The 19489-nt window shown below is 38.6% G+C and overlaps 2 protein-coding genes across 4 annotated transcripts; one reads left to right on the top strand and one right to left on the bottom strand.

Annotated features, from left to right (window-relative positions):
- Nucleotides 1-4242: 4242 nt before the first annotated feature.
- LOC105941473 (uncharacterized) lies at nt 4243-9867 on the bottom strand. Its single transcript, XM_024798496.2, has 4 exons — nt 8984-9867; nt 8830-8908; nt 8159-8298; nt 4243-6128 (listed from the first exon to the last, which is right to left on the bottom strand). Exons 3-4 carry the CDS (start codon nt 8257-8259, stop codon nt 4979-4981), a joined length of 1251 nt encoding a protein of 416 aa, XP_024654264.2. The 5' UTR covers nt 8260-8298; nt 8830-8908; nt 8984-9867; the 3' UTR covers nt 4243-4978.
- Nucleotides 9868-11067: 1200 nt separating this feature from the next.
- LOC101484226 (uncharacterized) lies at nt 11068-19089 on the top strand. Of its 3 annotated transcripts, XM_076878964.1 has the most exons (4): nt 11068-11154; nt 11669-12906; nt 15349-16374; nt 16849-19089. In XM_076878964.1, the coding sequence occupies exons 2-3, from the start codon at nt 12795-12797 to the stop codon at nt 16338-16340; spliced, it is 1104 nt and encodes a 367-aa protein (XP_076735079.1). In that variant the 5' UTR covers nt 11068-11154; nt 11669-12794; the 3' UTR covers nt 16341-16374; nt 16849-19089. The 3 variants fall into 3 exon arrangements, with proteins under 3 accessions (XP_076735079.1, XP_024654145.1, XP_014267869.2); XM_024798377.2 differs by having other exon boundaries at nt 15349-19089; XM_014412383.3 differs by lacking the exon at nt 11068-11154 and adding an exon at nt 14942-15016 and having other exon boundaries at nt 12792-12906; nt 15349-19089.
- The last annotated feature ends 400 nt before the right edge of the window (nt 19090-19489 follow it).

The raw sequence follows: 19489 nt of genomic DNA, 5'->3' as shown, positions 1-19489 counted from the left end.
AGTCTCCATCACATGAAAAAAAGGAGCTCAAAATATTTTTACTGAGAGAAAAGAAACGATGGAAGAATCTCAGAGTTGCTGCTGAAAACCCGACTTTAGTATTTTTGTTATTTTCATACATGAAACTTCCTTGGTGTCCTCTGACTGACCAGCTGATTGTTGAACAGTGATAACAGAAAATGACGTGTAAATCCTGAGTGGTACTAATAATGTATTAAACTACAGTACATCAGTATTGTCCTCCAACATGTAACGAAATGATGGATTAATAAATTATTTGGTGAAAACAACCTTTGTTTGACGACCGGATCATTTTACTCCTCTTTGATGACTTTCATCAGGCTGCATGTAAACAGACGTGCTGCATCACCAACCTTTCTAAGTCGTTTTCTTTTCTGCTGTTATGGAACATTTAAAGCTGCATTAATTGATTTCAAACACGAGTGAATCATCTAATAATTATATTAATTTTGTCATTATTGTCTGTACAGTGTGCGTTACACTGGTGCAGTGTCTCCTCACAGGAAGCTGGCTCGGCCCTGTCTGTGTGGCGTCTGCTCGGCGTCTCTCTAAGAGTGACCGTGGTTATCTCGGCTGGACTGTATGGGATAAACAACCTTTCATAATATTTTTGATGCCCTCGGTCGTTACTCTTTTTAAATGTAAGTAGTAATAGACTGGCTTGTTTTTTGCGCATACATGTGTGAGGACGTGCTTGTTCTCCCAGACGAGGCATCTTTGCTCGTTCACGTGACCACACGTCCCTCTTTGTTTAACATGATGTTTTAATTACATTTAATTCTGGTATTCATGATCTTATTTAGAAAAAAGCTGCTACTAGTGTGTGTCTTTTTTTTTATTGTTCATTTAACGACATTTTTGTGGCTCTCAAAGCACCTTGGTCACAACATCTTCATCAGTCTGTTTTTAATTTGTATTTTTGTCTGGAAATCTCCTCTCATACATTTAAGAATCCTTTCTTTGGTTTCTTTAAAGCCACCAACTTTATTATGTTTATTGGAGATTATAAGAGAAGTCGTGCCTGAGTTTACACGTGAGCAGGAGATATTATTATTATTATTATTATTATTGCTGTTTGGGTTTGTTTTATTGCAACAAAAGGAAGAGGGAAATAGATTGTGGTTGTTTATACAAATTTCAATATCTGTCGATATTCAAGGACGGATTTTGATGTTTCAAGATATGAAACCTAAAAATGTCTAAGAACAAGGAGCAAGTGTTGAAATGTCTGCTCTTAAAGGCAGCTGTATTTCAGGGTGTCAGGTTTCTTTTTTTTCTTGTGTCGTTACCACAGTGACTCTACATTTGATCTGTTTTCATGCTGTGTCATGTGTACTTACATGTAGCAATGATGATTATTATTATTATTCCAGTACAGGCGGATAATATAAAAATTGTGTCATACACAAAGATATCATAGTGGAAATTCCACAGTGGTTTTTCTTCCTCTGTATTTCTTGTGAACTCTCTGCTGTGTGCTGATAAGATAAAACAAGACATTTGCAAAATGGACGACTTCAGGCTTAAACCACTGGTCTGACTTCCTCTTCCCCGGGTGGCTCAGCTACAAAACAAGAGGCTTTTCAGCAAATAATCCTGTGCAGAATAAATTGTAACCAATTACAGTGTTTTATACATATGCAGGCATGTAGGTGCTGTGAGCTGCTCAGAAGAATGCAGAAATTTATCAGCGAGCAGTTTAATCATCTGAAGAATCCAAAGTAATCCAGACTCTTTATTTCACTAAAGATTTGGACTGACATTAGCAGTCAGAGGGACACGCTCCACGCTCCACGCTCCTCCTTTATAATGATGCAGTATTCAACAACAGCACACCACAACATGTCTAATCATTTCCTGTTTTCATGACTCCATCAGTGCTGCAACCTGGCACCTGTGGTTGAAATGTAGGAGTGATAATTATATTTTGTGTCTGTGTGTTTGCATAGATGTAAGTCATTGTGACTCTAAACACAATAACTTAAAAAGCTGTGAATGAATCCTGATTAAACTTTGTGGGGGTGTCGAGTGGTGTCATGTTAACAATCCATCAAAGTTTGTCTTACATCCAGCGTATGCTTCATGTCAACGTAAAGATTTATATGCAACAACTGACAAAAAGCCTTATAACTTAGAAACTATGACTTTTATAAGTTTGTGTGTTGTCAATAAATAGAAAATATCATGTCACATTTGACCTCTGACCTCAATTTTACATTTCAAACCTGCCTTTCTTTTATGTTGACCCCAAATGTCTTAAAGCTTTAAAGAAAGAAAGTATTGTCAGGAGAAGAAGAATAAGCTGCCTAGTTATTTAAAAATATACTGTAGTATTTATAAATCAATACCTATTATTCATTACATACTTCTACTCTGTCATGTTTCCCTATACTGCCCAGAGACTGAGCGGCCTCGGTGGAGGTTTGCACTCTCAGAGTGTTTCTATTATTCCAGTACAAGCAGATCAAATAAAAACATGCAAACAGAGCTCAAAGTGAAATTTCCACTGTCCTCCTTCTCTGACTCTTGTGTTGTTTTTGCAGCCTTCTCTCAGTTGTTCTTACTTTACAACAATTTTGTGGCAGAGCTGCCATCGTGTGCTAAAAAATACACAGTGTAGCTCAAATCTGCAACAACTTCAGCTGATGACTTGTCAACTTTCAAGCTGCTGAGCAGCAGAGCAGTGTTTGTGTCTTTGAATAAAATGCTGTGTCTGACAGACACTTTTTAAAGAAACATCAAATTAATTCAGACCTGCAAAGAAACGCAGTGATGCATTTTCATCAAGAAGGAATAATTATTTCTGTGTTCTTCTGAGCAGTTTACATATGTGTAAAAGACTGTTACTGGCTACTGTCTATTCTGTCTATTCTAAAGTCCGGTATTAATTCCTTGATCTTGTCCGTGTTGAGGATGAGGTCGTTTTCCTCACCATAGACAAGAACGTTGTCTACTACACTGTTAAAAAAACATCCTAAAACAACGGTAATATTCCGGCAGCTGGGGCACCAAAATACGACCGTGAAATAACAGAAAATAACTGTCCCATAAAAATACGGTCATTTTCAGTAATGAAAATAGAGTTTGTTGCGCTAATTTTACATGATTCTGCCTTTTCCAAGTGCTTTTAGACATTAAATTAGGAACATTTTAACGTGATCAAACAATGAAATTACCTATAAACAAGGTCAATGAATGTGGCAATATGAATCATAATACGTAAATGTACAGAAATATACAGTTAACCGTTGGTTTAAATAATAATGGATTGCATGCCCTGGGACAGACTGACAGAGGCGAGGCTGTCATATCGCACCAGAGCTGGAAACATCACCTGATAAAGAAAAAACAGACAACAGACTGAATGAATAAAAGAAGGCTTCTTCATTGCACATTTTCCACCAATCATTAGCCTCTCCTTTCACTCTAGACCAATCACCGATCAGGATGAATTGCACTACTTTACTGTACTGGCCATCGCCAGTAGGTGAAGTGTCTTGACCACGGACACAACGACGGAGAGTGTCCGAGCCAGGGCGCGAACCGGACACCTTCTGATCACAAGGAGAACTGCCAACTCTTGAGCCACGATCGCCCTAAATAGCAATGATAACAATACTTATGTGATGTAACACAAGCTTATAGGGATCATGTTATATGCTTTTCCATGGCATTACATTTGAATTCAACAGTTCAATCTTTCAAATAACGGACAGATATTTGTGAAACCGTGATACATTTGTGAATGTATTTTAACAATCTAAATATGCATATGTACAGACAGATACATTTAATAATCATGAAAATTATGTTTCATTACATTACAGTGATTTAACGTTAATTTACATTTGAAATGTGAAGTCAAAGTCTACGTAACTTTAATGATATTCTAGAAGAACAGAACATTACTGTAAAATGCACAGTAAAATATACCTTCATATTAGGATTTTTTCCTACGGTCGCAGCCCTACCCGCGACCTGGTTGTTGTTATTTCACATTCATTGGCCGATGCTTTGCGTCATGTTATTATGTGTCCCAACATCCAATGGAATGTCACATTGTTTTCATGGCCACACCCTCACCCCAGGTGCAGAGGCCTATTTCTGTCCTGAGATTTATATTAATTGCAATTCCTAACTCTACATTTCTTTGTTCAAAATTTATAATTAGCACATTGTGGCATACAAAGGAATCTTAACAAAGAAGCTTACAGAGACAGGTTGAACTTGTTATTCAACCCCAAGCTGGAAGGGAGCGCTCTTTATTAAAACACTTGCTGTTGCTACGATGTGCCTCAAGCTTGAACAACAGCACAACAGAAGTCCCTCATGGTACAGCACTCTCTCTACAAAACAACAGCTGTCAGTGACGCTGCACCACGGCGTAAACACAACATTCAAGATAACAGTTAAAAGTAACGTAACCATAAACAATAAAACAAGAACATCTAAACAGCAGCACATGTCTCAAGGCATGATGGGAGAGAACTAGCTGTTCCCCCAACACGCCACAATATGATTTTTTTTAGTTTTTATTTCTATTAATTATATTTTCACTTGTTACCTCTTAATTATTGAATCAGACCTAGGTGACATGAAATTTTCAGCAAAATTATAATTCAAATACTCCTTTAATTATTGATTATTCTCATTAATTTTCGATCATTTTATATATTTTTCCATAGTATTACATTTGAATTTAACAGATCATTCTCTCACATAACAGACAAATATTCGTGAAATTATGATACATTTCTGGATGTATTTTTACAATCTAAATATGCATATGTACAAAAAAATATATTTAAAAAACAAGTAAATTGTGTTTTACTATATTTACAGAGCTGTTACGTTATTTTACCTTTGACATGTAAGATCACAGTCTACTTATGTAAATTTAATGATATCCTAGAAAGATAGTACAAAACTGTAAAATATACAGTAAGATAGTTTGACATTAATATTTTTTGGAACAGTGTAGAGTTCTGTACCCAGACTCGTACCCCCTGTTGATGAGCCCCAGGATGGTGGTGTTGTTAGCGTATTTGATGATGATGGAGTTTTCCTGGGTGGAGACACAGTCATGGGTGTACAGGGTGAAGAGTTTAGGGCTGAGGCAGCAGCCCTGTGGAGATCCAGTGCTGATGGTGAGCTCAGCAGACACGCGTCCTCCAATTCTCACCACCTGTGGTCTCTCTGTCAAAAAGTCCAGGATCCAGTTGCAAGTGAGAGTTGGGATGTTGACGTCACTCAGTTTCTCGATCAGCTTGCCTGGGCGGATGGTGTTGAAAGCAGAGCTGTAGTCCAGGAAGAGCATCCTGACATACGTGCTGCTACTCTTCAGATGTTGCAGAGTGTGGTGCAGGGCTAATGCTAATGCCCTGTGGTGCAGGGCAAATGCTGTTGCGTCATCAACTGATCGATTGGGGCGGTATGCAAACTGGAGGGGGTGTATCGTATCCAGGACCATGTGGTTGATGATTTGGGTAGACTTTGACTGTTCATCTGACCAACGGTGCACCGCCTGGAGCTTCCTGTTCCAGCTCCTTTTGTAGGCATTTGGGTTTATCTGACTACCATTAAAGCATTTGATGCAATGGAAATCGCCATTATTAGTTTCGTTACAGCGAAATAAGTTTTCGTGATCAATGGCTATTCCAATATTTGTCAGGGCAAAATTTATCCTGTCTGGATTAATGTCCTGCCTAGGTGGCCTGAATAAAACGTTAAATACAAACGCCTTTGCACCCCACTCACATCCATTAAAGAGACGTCTGAGCTGATCAGTGATCCTGTATTTTCCATCTGGATCTGCACACTTTTCGGCACATGGACTGGCATGAGAGAAGAAGACCAACAAATCACCATCCTGACCTTCAAGATTAAGATTCTGAAGAACACGCCACTCTGCATGTTCAGTATATAGACAGTCCCCATTTTTATTGTAGACTTTTTTCTTTGTGGCTACCACAAGTCTCGGAGACCTGAGGATGCCGTCATTCAATTCTGTCTGTTGGTTTGGCGTCACCTTTGTGAAGTCATAAGAAACTTGGTCTTCATCCTTCGGAACACTTGTGGCCACTGCATACATTTCTTCAATGTTGTACCTGTCACAAGAAAGAATAAACACAGACACACACAAATATACACATTAAAATTGTGTATAGAGGGCTTAATGACAGCTCATAAAGATGGCTAACATACCAGATGTATGTTATTACATGTATACTGTTGTTATTGATGGCATTATTATGGGGAATCCCCTTTACATAAAGAACAATATAACAAGAATTAAGTGATACAAAGTTTAGATATAAATATATCATTATAATAATTATAGAATTATATCATTCAGTTCAGAAAGGTGAGGTACTGAACATTTCCTCAGAAACAAAGCTAGACTGGATAGTAATGGAGCTGTAGTCCTCTCCACATCACTGCTCTCTTATATCAGCTTTATTTATGTAGAACTTTATATATTTACAGAAAGCAGAGTGAAAAGACAAAGAGCAGCAGGAAATAAGAACTGAGAGAGGATAAATTCATTATCAGATCAACAATAGTTACAGAGACACATCATTACATGCAACATGGTGATCTAATGTTTTTAGTTATTATTGTATGGAGGATGTAGGGACATGATTAAAATGCTCCATATTTTGATTTTTATCTTAGTTAGTTTTCCAAATTCACAAAATCATTTCAGTGATATTTTTTTAAGTGAAGTTCTTTATTTTTATTTTTATTTTATTTTATTTAACTAGTTTTTTTCCACATTTGGTTTTAGTTTTTAGTTTAGTTTTAACTATAATAACGCTGCTTGTAACCATATGTCACCACCTTATTACATAGCTCAGCTCTGCCGAGCTTATCAAACAGAATTCATATGAAAACAAATAACAAAAAATGTTTAGTTTCAGAGACTGTAGAGCAAGCCTATTCAAATGGCGGCCCAGAAGCAACCTGCGAGTGGCCCTGCCTGTGGTCCTGGCAGAAACACAGAGAAAACGCAAAAAATGAATTCATTAATTAATTAAAAATAAAAATAAAAAATTCCTACAGCGTAGTGTAGACTTTGAATGCAACACTCCTAGTAGCCTAGCAATATTTAACCCACAATGCACCGTAATGTAAACATATTAAACAATCATCGTAATATATGATGCGACAACAGCATGTCTTTCTCACTCCAAAAGCGCAAAATTGACAATGAAAACTGTCGGTTTAACCCTGCCTGGACTGACAAATACTTATTCATTTTACCGAGTTTAATAATCTTACAACAGGAGTTGTACTACCATGGTGAGGGTCCTGTACAGCCCAAGAGAGAGCTGCAGCAGCTTCCCTTCGTGTTTGCTTCTTGGCGAAGAAGAAAAGGCCTTTCACAGATTCTGAAACAATGAAATACTGCATGCTGGCCGTGGTGGATGCGGTGAAAAGTGAGTGTGACATCTGCTATTAAAAACGTACCCCTGTAGGACAGTTCAAATATTCGTAGAATTGAAGTTCGGGCGTCAGACGAGTTTGAAATGCTGTTAGATGACCTGAAGAAAACTGATGTAATGTCTATAGCAGGAGATCACAGACAGAACTGATCATGCACAGTTGTGCGTATATGTCCGTTTTTTGAATGGGAAATTGCTCGGTTTACTACCGTTAGAGGGACACACAGCTGGCGAAATGATGTTTGAGGAGATTTAAGCTCTTTTTGAGGAAAATGGTCTGGATATGAAGCGTGTCTGTATACTTGTGACGGATGGGGCTCCATCCATGGCAGGAAAAGTGAGTGGTCAGCGAAATATTTATTTTAATTTGAAAGGGAATTATCAAAATGTTTTTTGTTATTATTATTATTATTATTATTTCAAATGTGCAAAAAATAGTTTAGTTATAGCTCCCTTTTTTTTAAATGGACCTTTTGGTGTGCATTTGTGAGAGGTCACCACCAGATTTATAGGGGAAAAGGAATTAAAAAAATACTTGTTTTTCAGTACAGTTGTGTGGGTTTGAAATTGATCATGATCTGCTGCTTACTGGCTTAAAAAAAATATCTGGCCCAGATAAATTCCTCGGTTTGAAAATCTGGCCCAACTAACTTCGTAGTTGAATAGGCATGCTGTAGAGGATGCTTAGTTACCTGTCTTTGATACTTGTGCTTATCTGTTCAATAAGTTCTGCAAGCTTCTTTTGGTTTATTACAGCCAAACTTCCAGCAGACAGATTGAAGACCATCGTCATAGTGATCCACCAGAGAAGGGGCGTCTGCAATCAGAGTTTCTTAACAGAGCAGAGTTATTGACATCTACACAGGCTGTTTCTCACATCAGCTTTTCTTCACTCATTCAGTAATCTGTATACACCATCAGTAGTTCATTTATCATCCACACAGTAAAAACACAATGAAAACATGTGTATAGATCCTTCTAATCAATGCTGAGATTTGGGTTAAAGTGAAAGAAGAATGCCGCCTTCTCATTCAAACCGGAGCTTTTTGCTGTGAAAAATAAATATATTTAACTGGCTGTTACCAAAAGATCTTTGACTGTGTGATTTAACATCAGCTGACCCTGATTTGCATGGACAGGTGTCCACATCTGGAGCTTGATATGAGACACTTCAAATGTCAGACTAAAGTTAATTTATTTAAATAAAATTAACCCTTTATTGACCAAGCATCATTTAAGCCGCCTGGACTTTTTTCTAACTGCATTAATAAAGGATATATAAGACTCCGAGTTACAGTCGTTTAAAGAGCGCTTGTAAAATCGTCAATAAAGGCTTTAAGACTCAAATGTGGTCACTACTCACCTTTGCTGTTTTGGTGTTCCCAAACTGTCTGATTCAGTTTTAGTAGAGAACTGGTGTTTGGACACTGTCGCCAAATGTCCTTAAATCAAAGTAAAACCATGTAAAACCACTGTTTATAGCAAAAACAAACAGATCTTTCTTAAGTGTCTCTTACTTGCCGTCAGATCGTTCAGGTAAATGTTTGTCACCGGCAGGGGCGGAGCGTGGGGGTGGCTTACTGGGCTTAAGCCCGGGTTGTTTTGTCAGAAGCCCGGGGTCTTTTGGAGTGTAATTTTTTCATAGTTAGATGCCTGGCTGACAACTGTATAAAACAAAAAGTACACACAATATTCGAAGCACATAATGCACACAGTGGGAATTTACGACTGTGCGTGAATCCCCCCTGATATTGGTATGATCCGAGCTCAGGCACTAAGCAACTGAGCGAGGGGGCGGGGCTGCAGCCAGGTGCTCTTGTGCCTGTGAGTGCGCTGTTGGAGTAACGGAGCCAGCCATACTAAGGAGAGCTTAAGTTTGACCAGGTACCAAAGCAAACCATTCATACCGTACAAATGACGGTGAATCACGAAAGATTGATATCAAACTGATCACTTGACCAATATTACGTTACTTGCTCTTCAAGTGAATCAACAAATGGCGAAATGAAAAGCCGAACAAATGCTTTTTTTTTTTTTAATAGAGTCTTATCTTACGTGTGTTTATTTCATATTTTCAGTTCTTACCCTCCCCGACTAAATCGGTTTCAGTTATGTACTGAAATATAAGAATGGACATTAGAGGCTTCTTTCAAAGAAAAAACTCAGGTAAATGTTATTTTATATATTATGCTTTGTATGTTGTTCAGTATATTTCTATGCAAAACAAGAGGGATTTCAGTACACAGCAGGATGTTCACATTTGTAACCAGATATTTACATACACTTTAGGGAGAAAACATAAAACATTTTTACTGTACAACATCAATTTAGAGTAAACTTTTGTTTTAGATAAATATCGAAATATCTTTTGAATTAGTTAAATGTCAGAATAAAGAGAGACAGAGCTTCTATTTTTTATCACTTTCATCAAATGTAGGAGTACATGTACACTAAGTTTGTTAATTAATAAGAAACTCCAGATGATTCCATTCTGAGCTGAAGAAGCTTCTGATTGGTTCGTAGAGTCCATGTGAGTAAGTTGGTGGCACAGCTGTGGATGCATATAAGGCAAAACACAGAGCCTGTTTCTGTGACATGGGAAAATCAAGAGATGTCAACCAAAACACCAGGAAAAGAACTGTGGAGCTCCATAAGTGTGGCTCAGTTTGAATACAATTTGGTGCCATTTGCAATTAAGAAATACAGATAGTTTCTCTCTTTACTCTTAAAGTTAACAAATATGTTTTTTATATTTATCAATCTAAAAAAATAAACATTTAGTCTGATTTGATGTTACAATTATAAAAGTGTTGTGTTTTTATCTGAAGAGTTTGTAAATATCTGGTTTCAACTGTATATTTGATGATTGTCAGCACAAAGAGGGAGAGAGAGGAACAGAGAGGGAGAGAGAGGAGACAGGACAGAACAGAGATGAACAAGAGCAGGTGAGACACACATGTTAGTCAAATGGTTGTTTACCAAAAGTATCACCGTATCATAGGTCCTCATGTATCTCGTACCTAGTGTTTCTTTTTAGGTTTGTTATTTTTCAAATTCTATATTTATTAAGTTATGCAGGCTTGTTTGCACAACAAGGCTAAATAATTATATAAACTTTTCTCAATCTAAATAGTGTACTTTGGTAGAATTAAAAAATAAGTGTAGTGCAGGTCTATGATGATTTTTAGTGCTACTATCATCTAGTTCTGATTCTGGTTCTGTCTTGGTTAAGTCCTCAGTCCTGATTTTGAACTCTTGTAGTCCTGTTTTAATTCCGGATCAGTTCTGGGTCTGGTTGAATTGGGGTTTAGTCCTCGTGTCTTGATACAGCCCTGACCTTGTTCTGCCTTGCTGCTTAATTAAAAAATTAGTTTAAGGTGTCCTGTATATGTGATATCTTTTTTTCCCTATATGAAGTCATTCTTTTTTGAACAAAACTCAAAACAGAGCCAATTAATCTTTCAGTCATTTCTACACCCCCCCCCCCCCCTCCCCAAAAAAAAAGAAAAAAGAAAAAAAAATCCACATGCATACTACCCTTCAGGGCTAAGCCCCGGGTGTTTCAAATGTCTGGCTCCGCCTCTGCCTATAACTACTTCATCAACATCAATGTTTCTAACTTTGGCTTATTTTTATTTCAGGATCATTTGAAGAAAAACAGCCAGACACACCTGATTTCAATCTTAAGGTAATTATTTATTTATTTTTTACTACAAAATATTATAAATAACTCGTCATTTATGGGCGCTTGGGTCAGGAACTGCAGTCAGACACCTGTCAGGTGGACTGATGATGACAGACTATCAGGAAGTCTTCTGATCCTGTTTTTAATAGACAATAATTAAAATTATTTAATCTCTTTCGATGTTTAATGAACCTGTTCTGACTCTTAGAATCTCTTTGAGTTTGGATTAACTGGTAGTGCTGCCACTTGGAGCTTTATTTTGAAAGGTCCTGCCTGTAGCATCTGTGTGATGATTCTCTCAGTTAGTGACAAATGTTTTGGCTCTGGGCCTTTCCAAACTGCACAGAGCTTGCTTTTTTTGACTTGGTTAATTTGTTAAATATTTCCTCCTGGTGTTTTGAAGAGTGACACTGAGCACATTTTTGCTTTGCTGTATTCACAAAATAAACTACAACTTTGTTCTAGACTTTCACAGGATGCTTTTGTAATGCTGCAGTCTCTCTCCCCTTACCCTTAGACATCTGGAACATCATCGACTGAGATCAGTGTTGTTTTGGTGCACAGGAAAGTTTTCCTCTTCTCTATCTTGTTGTGTTAAACCACTCAATCCTGCAGTCACGAGTAATGTTGCTTCTTCTTTAACTCACTTTATGTGGGTTAAATATTTTAAGAATAGTTGATTGATGTAGCACTTTGTAAACATTAACTAGATTTTATCAGAACCTGTAATTCCAGTTAAAAGCTCAGCAAATATAAATTAATCTTTCTTAATGATGAGCACATCACAATTTCACAACATCCCACATAATTTTTACTTTCTCATTGTGTCATTACCGCAATGGCTCTGCTTTTATCAGTTTTTACACAGTGCCACGCATGTGGGGCTGTCAAGTGGTGTTATATTAACGATCCATTCAAAACAACTCTATTACCAGTTTGCATTGTGTGCAGGTCGGTGTAGTAGCAATGTGATTTTCTAGTATGTGTACTGAATAATGCTACTTTAAGGGCTGAATGAATTGGTGAGCTGCCTCTATGTGATGAAGACACTGAACTAATATTAATTAATAAATAATGTTTCGATGGTTTTCATCTTATCTGCTTTGTCACAGATGCTTTGTTCTTTAATTCCTTTAACGCCCGAGCCTTTGCCTCATGTTTGATAACTAAAGAATTCGCCCTAAAACGGGTGGATTAGATTGAAATCTCTGATTATTCACTCTGAATTATTCTTGGACACTAACAAACGCAAAAAAAGTTTCATTACATTTGCAAAAATCATATTATTTTTCACTTGAATTATGGTTTCTGTGTATGGTAGAGTGGTGAAATGTGTGACTCTCTATCTCATTGTGTCAGAGGAACATTTAGGGATTCTGATTTACCTACCTGAGTGACTAAACCAGGTAGTGGAGCACTGCAGTGTAATAGGACAGGACTGTAGATGCTAGAGTGGAGCAAATATGACTTTTACATTTAGGTAAAGGTAATTTACCTAAGGGATTGACTCCAAAATAAAATTTTTTATTTTGATGGAGCATATCGGAAGTAAATCTGTCTGCTTGTTATCATTTCATTTTGAAATGTTTCCCGGAAGTGGCAGCGCTTATTTTAGTGGACTTGATTATGCGCTCGGTTAGCAAATGGATCCAGAAAGTCCTCCAAAGTCCGGTTCTGTGGACAGAGCTGAGCTGGACCGACACTGTCAACCACCGGACGTTGACTTAAAGACGGAACTGGAGCCGAGAAACGAAGGTGAGTTTACTCCCCGCTACTGGAGACAGACTCACTGATGCTGATAAGCTAACGCTAGCATCGCGCTAGGTCCTCTCTGATGGTATGTCACCTCCACTTAGCTCCTCCCACCAGCGCGCAGAGCAGGTGAGGAGACAGGAGAAAAGCTGATCGCCAAAAACCAAACCCTTGACTAAATACGACGAGTTTTTTTTGTAAAAATAAATAAATAAATAAATGATCAACATGCATTAAATTAAAAAATAATAAAGAATACAAACGGCTACTCGGTTTTTGTAAAGATGTTTTTCTCAGAGGCCAAAGGTCATGCAAACAGCTTCGTACACACATCTAAACATGTAAACAAATAAAACATTAACAAGACCGTATGAAGCACCTGTAATCAAATAACTGAGTAATAACTAGGGCTGGGTATCGTCACTCATTTCTAGAATCGATTCGTTTCCGAGTCACAAGGTCCCGAATCGATTCGATCCACGATTCCGCACTGTGTGTTTACATCTTTGTGCAGAATCCGTGTTTCTGCTCTCATTTACTGTCTTAGCTGTTTGGTGGTTGTTGAAATTTTGTGAGGTTTCACCTGAGATTCTGGCATTTCGGGCAAAATAAATTTATATTAAAAAATCGATTCAGGATTTTAATGAATCGATTTCACGTTATCCAAGCCAGAATCGATTTTAATTGATAAATTGATTATAAAAACCCACCCCTAGTAATAAGCAGGTGAATCACTGAATCTGGACAACAGTTGCCAGTAGCAGCTAGTCCCTGTAGCTGAAGGTGAAGGGCGTGTACTCCTCAGTGTCCGCTCCTCTGGGGTCTCCTGGTGTAGATTCTTTTCTTCCATAAAATATTTCGTCACGCTCAAAGGTCCTGGTGGAGGCTTTTATTCATTTATTTTACTGAAAAAATGTAGTTTGTCACTGAGAAACCAGCACATTCTCTCTCCTTACTTGTTATTTATGGGCGCTTGGGTCAGGAACTGCAGTCAGACACCTGTCAGGTGGACTGATGATGACAGACTATCAGGTTTTTTGATTCTTTATTTAATAGAAAATAATTAAAATTATTTAATCTCTTTCAATGTTTAATGAACCTGTTCTGACTCTTAGAATCTCTTTGAGTTTGGATTACCTGGTAGTGCTGCCACTTGGAGCTTTATTTTGAAAGGTCCTGCCTGTAGCATCTGTGTGATGATTCTCTCAGTTAGTGACAAATGTTTTGGCTCTGGGCCTTTCCAAACTGCACAGAGCTTGCTTTTTTTGACTTGGTTAATTTGTTAAATATTTCCTCCTGGTGTTTTGAAGAGTGACACTGAGCACATTTTTGCTTTGCTGTATTCACAAAATAAACTACAACTTTGTTCTAGAACCTGTAATTCCAGTTAATAGCTCAGAAAATATAAATTAATCTTGCCTAATGATGAGCAAAATATGTCCTTCAAAAGCTGGACAGGACATAACAAAAATGTACTTTATGACCAAACACTGCAGGGTGAACACACTGCTATCCTGTTGTAAAAGACACAATGTTTTACTGATTCATTACCTACTGACATTGTAGGATTGGTTTTGATATTGAAAGATATGAAACCTAAAACATGTCTAAGGACACGGGGGAAGTCTTGAAACATCGGCTTTTTTAGAGACTCTTAAAGGACTGACAAACAACTGACAAAAAGCCTTATAACTCAGAAACTATGACTCTTGGAAGTGTTTGTTGTCAATAAATAGAAACCTTGTCACATTTAACCTCTGACCTAAATTTTACATTTCACATCTGCCTTTCTTTTACGTTGACCCCAAAATGTCTTCAATCGTTAAAGAAAGTATTATCAAGACAAAGAGAACAGGCTGCCAAGTTAGTTAGAGACATACAGACAGTTAGATAGAACTAGGTTCCGCTAAATGTCTATTGCACAGTGATGAGTTCTTATTTAGTGTTTGGTTTGTGCAAACACTACAGCTTAGTTTATAAACACAGTAGTATTTATAAATCAATACCTACTCCTACTGTGTCGTTTTTTCCTTAAAAGTACACATATAGGTGGCCCGACACTGTGAACCACCGGAAGTTGATTTAAAGATGGAACTGGAACCGAGAAAAGAAGGTGAGTTTTATTGCTGCTGCTGGAAACAGATTCGCTGCTGATGATAAGCTAACACTAGCATGACGCTAGCTTCTCTCTGATGGTATGTCACCTCCACTTAGCTCCTCCCACCAGCGCACAGAGCAGGTGAGGAGACAGGAGAAAAGCTGATCAACTGAAAACAAGTCCTGAATAAATACGAGCTATATATATATATATATACCCCTAAAAGTCATATTAATTGTCATGGTCATGTAAAAATATGTTCATTATCCACAAAAAGTAACTGTCACTTTGTGAAAATTTTCTGGTTTCAGGACAAAATGAACTCAATATTAATGTTTGTGTTTCAGGTTTACCTCTGGGTGTCCAAAAAGTGGTCATTGGTGAAAAAGAGGAGCAGGAGTGGAGCTCCAGTATGGACCGGGAGGACCCAGACATTAAAGACGAACAGGAGGAGGTTGTCATCGCCCAGCTCACTTCCAGCCCTGCCCCTGTGAAGAGTGAGGAGGGTGAAGAGAAACCTGAATCCTTACAGCTTTATCACAGACGGACTGAGGAGGTCAGTGACTCTGTGGGAGGACCAGAGCCTGATCCAGATCTACAGCCTGACGGGAAAACTTCAGGCTCTTCAGACACAGACGTCAGTGATTCTGATGAGTGTGAGCAGAGCCGTGAACCTGCAGCGCCTCGGGCATCAGGTGATGCTGATGAGAAACCATTCAGCTGCTCTGTCTGTGGGAGAAAATTTGGTCACAGCAGAAATCTGAGCAGACACCTGAGAACCCACACAGGAGAGAAACCTGTCAGCTGCTCTCAGTGTGGAAAAAGATTTGTGGACAGTGGAAACCTGCAGAGACACATGGGGATTCACACGGAAAAGAAACCGTTCAGCTGCTCTGAGTGTGGACGAAGCTTTAAAGACAAGACAACGCTAATAAACCACCGGAGGACTCACACGGGGGAGAAACCATTCAGCTGCAAGTTCTGCAGTAAAACGTTCACACACAGCGGGAATCTGAAACAACACCTGTGCATCCACACGGGAGAAAAACCCTACAGCTGCTCCAGGTGCAGCAAAACATTCGGCCGCAACGCTGACCTCAATTCTCACATGTTGATCCACACGGGACAAAAAGCTTTTAGCTGCTCCAAGTGTGGGAGAAGATTTACTCACAGCCGGAGTCTCAAACAGCATCTGAAGAGTCACGCTGAAGAGAAAGCCTTCAGCTCCTCGCTGTGTGGGGAAAGATTTTATAACGTCACACATGTGAAAAAGCACATGACGACTCACGTGAGAAAGTCATTTATCACAGGAAAGAACATCAGCTGCTCCGCAGACTGATGAAGCTCCGAATCAACCAGGAGCTAAACAGGGTGTAGGTTTGGTCTCATTTTAACATAGACACAAAACCGTCCACCAGCTACACCACTACCTCGTATGACTGACTCGTTGCATCCATGTACCTGAGACACTTTATCTAGGGTCCGGCTCCCTCACTTTTCTCCTAAAGATGAAACTAAATTGTGTTATTTTTTCACATCCTGAGATATAATTTTTCCTCACAGTGATGGTGAGGACAAAACTCCATCTGAAACAGAAGTTCTCTGCGCACCACCAACATGTTCATGTTTTAAATCGATTTTCCCCACATGGTGAGAAACCAGCTGAGGAAAAACTTTATTATTGGCGTCTCTGTACAAGTGAAGCTCGAGACTCTAGTGATCATAGTTAGCAGAATGCTAAGCTATTAGCCACATACAGCAAAGATAAGTTTGTTGATAGGTGTTTTGGTCGCTGACCGGGGGTCTCCCCGTGTGAGAGAGCTCTTTCTCCTCCTTCTGTGTTCCAGGTCTGTCTCACAAGCTGCAGCTGAGATGTGGTGCAGCTCGTCAGCACTGCATCAAGACTGCCGCCTCAAAATGCCACGCCCCCTTTTCCTTTGCTTTTCTCTGGGATGTGCTACAGTGGTTCGGGCAAAAAAGGTGTGCCTTTACAGAGATAATTGTGAACCACAGTGGATTTTGGGCCTCATTGGGTCGTTTGTGTTGAAATAGTTTTAACTGCCACGTTAACTTTGTGGCAGTTAATAGTTTTAATAGTTAATAGTTTTCTTTTCACTTTGTGTCACACCCCACCCCAGATACAACCTTGCTTTTAAGTAGGGTGTAACAATAGGCATCATGGGAAAAGGAAGCAGCTCACCTGTCCAGGAGAAGACGTTTGTCTCTCGATCTTTCTTTTCATGTTTTTTCTGCTGCTTTACGTTAATAATTTAATAATAATTTAATAATTTGTTTCTTACATTGAATATTACACCACTCCTCTGAAACATTATACAGAACAATTATTTGCACTGCTTTCAAAATTAAATGAAGCTGTTAAAGACTAAATGAAACATTCAGATTTTTGTAAATTATTCAAGGGGCAAACAACATGAAGCAACATCTGTGGGTTTGAGCTAACGCCATGACATAAACCAGCTGATAAAGTACCTGAAAGAAAGACATAAAAACCAATCTGCAGCTTTTGAAAAACTGACATTAAAATATTTTAATTCTACAAGTAAAAATCAGAAGCAGAGTCTTTTATGACAAAAGTATTTATTTTAATATCAAAAATGAAAAAAAAAATGAACAAATTCATAGTGAATGACGAAACGTTCCTCTGCATAAATGAGGCCTAATAGATCGCAGCAAAGGTAACATTCCAGGCATTTTATTAACTCTGAAAAGAGCTTTTACCCCAAAATATCATCGTTTCACCTGTGAGGCGATCTGCTACTACAAAAAAAGAAAAAAAAGAAAAGAAAGAAAAACAATTGAACTCCAAGCCTGCATAAAGCAAACAAAAAAACAACCCAACAAAGGTTTTTAAAAAGTATTTCTCAATTTTCCGCAATGCCCAGTGCACCGACACGAGAACAAAAACACAAAAGACAAAACAAACCTTGAATAAAGTACAGAATGTATTTATAATTAAAGGTGTTCAGGATCTCTAAAGGGACCCAAACGCAGAGTCCACAGACCTGCAGTGATCTTTGTGTTCATGTTTAGTTTTGGCTGAGGTGAGCTTTGGCAGCAGGAAGAAAGAACGTGGTTATCACGCAGAGGCGCTCAGACTGTTATTACTGTATAATAACAGTAAAGCCAGCGTGGAAGCACCATGTAATCTTTCTAACGGCCAGCAGGGAGCGATTACTTGCAAAGATGTCAGCCTATAAAAATCTGCATCGACCTATGAGCTGTTAAGACTTTATGGCCTCAGTCGCTGCTTTTGGGTCTTCTTGAATTTGACGTTTATTTAGTAAATTATGATCCTCGTTAGAAAAACGAGGACAAACAAATGCACCCGGTGAAAAACAGGCCTACTTCATGATTGACAGGTCACTACCTAAAGGGGGTTCAGCGTGACCTCGCCAAAACATTCAGCTCGACATATCAGGACTTAAGGAACAAATGGATGATGTCGACTACATCCATCTTTTACGCACACTTGCGGGCAGAGGTAGAGTTCGTCTGTCTTGGGATGAAATTTGACCGCTTTAAAGATAAGACTGCTGTTATTTATATTTCAGTGTCAACAGACCCCTCGACAAGCGGTACGCGTCATAACTTCCTGCGCTTTACTGCTGGTTATGATTAGAGACGGCTGGAAATGAGGCTCATAAATATGCAGTTATTTCTTAAAACAGCTGGGCATGTAGTTTTCAGCATACGCTACTCCAAAAGGAGGAGCGGATTTGTTTAGAACTACTTTTCAGACGAGGATTAATACATTCTGTGAGTGTAGCATTATTTTAAAATCCTCAAAAGGTTGAAAATTGTGGCTCACTGGTGTGTTTTAGTTTTTAAATCAACAAAAGTCCCACATATGACTCAAAAGTGATTTGGTTAGTTCAGAATAATGCTTTTGTCTCCTGTGAGTGATGCAGCACAACAACATGTTTAAGCAGGAAGACTTTGTTGCAGTTTTTTGGGGGGGGTGGGGGATTGTTTTTTTGTGGGGTTTGCTAAGAGAACTTTCAGCGTTTCCGTTCCTGTAGCTGTTCCTGCAGCCTCACCAGCACCTGCCTCAGTAGGTAAATTACTTTATTTTAAACCTTTTAACCGAATTCATTTTGAATCGAAATTGTGAGAGGAAACATCTAAGCAGTGTAAATGTTTTCCTGTTGTCGTTGCTGCAACTGAAACCACGGCACAGCTCGCTCAGATCATAAATAGCAGCAAATAAAACAACATCAATAGAAAGACTTTAATAGAGAACATCACCTCACCGCCTGCTCTGTCAAGAAAACAGATTTGAAATATAAAAATGTAAACAAACTGGAAGTTTGCCAGAGCAGCCATGTCCAGTGAAATTCAACATCTGGGCCTCACGTCTGACTGCTCAGTTCAATTTTAATCAGGCACTGATTGTTACCTAAAAACACACCAACCACAAATCAGCGTTCAGGTCGAGTAAAAAGAATCCCAGTGAAGTATTTTCAGCTT

This window comes from Maylandia zebra, linkage group LG22, assembly GCF_041146795.1.
Source record: "Maylandia zebra isolate NMK-2024a linkage group LG22, Mzebra_GT3a, whole genome shotgun sequence".
Lineage (NCBI taxonomy): Eukaryota > Metazoa > Chordata > Actinopteri > Cichliformes > Cichlidae > Maylandia > Maylandia zebra.
The sequence above is the reverse complement of the archived record's forward strand: the minus strand, read 5'-3'. Positions and strand labels throughout refer to the sequence as shown.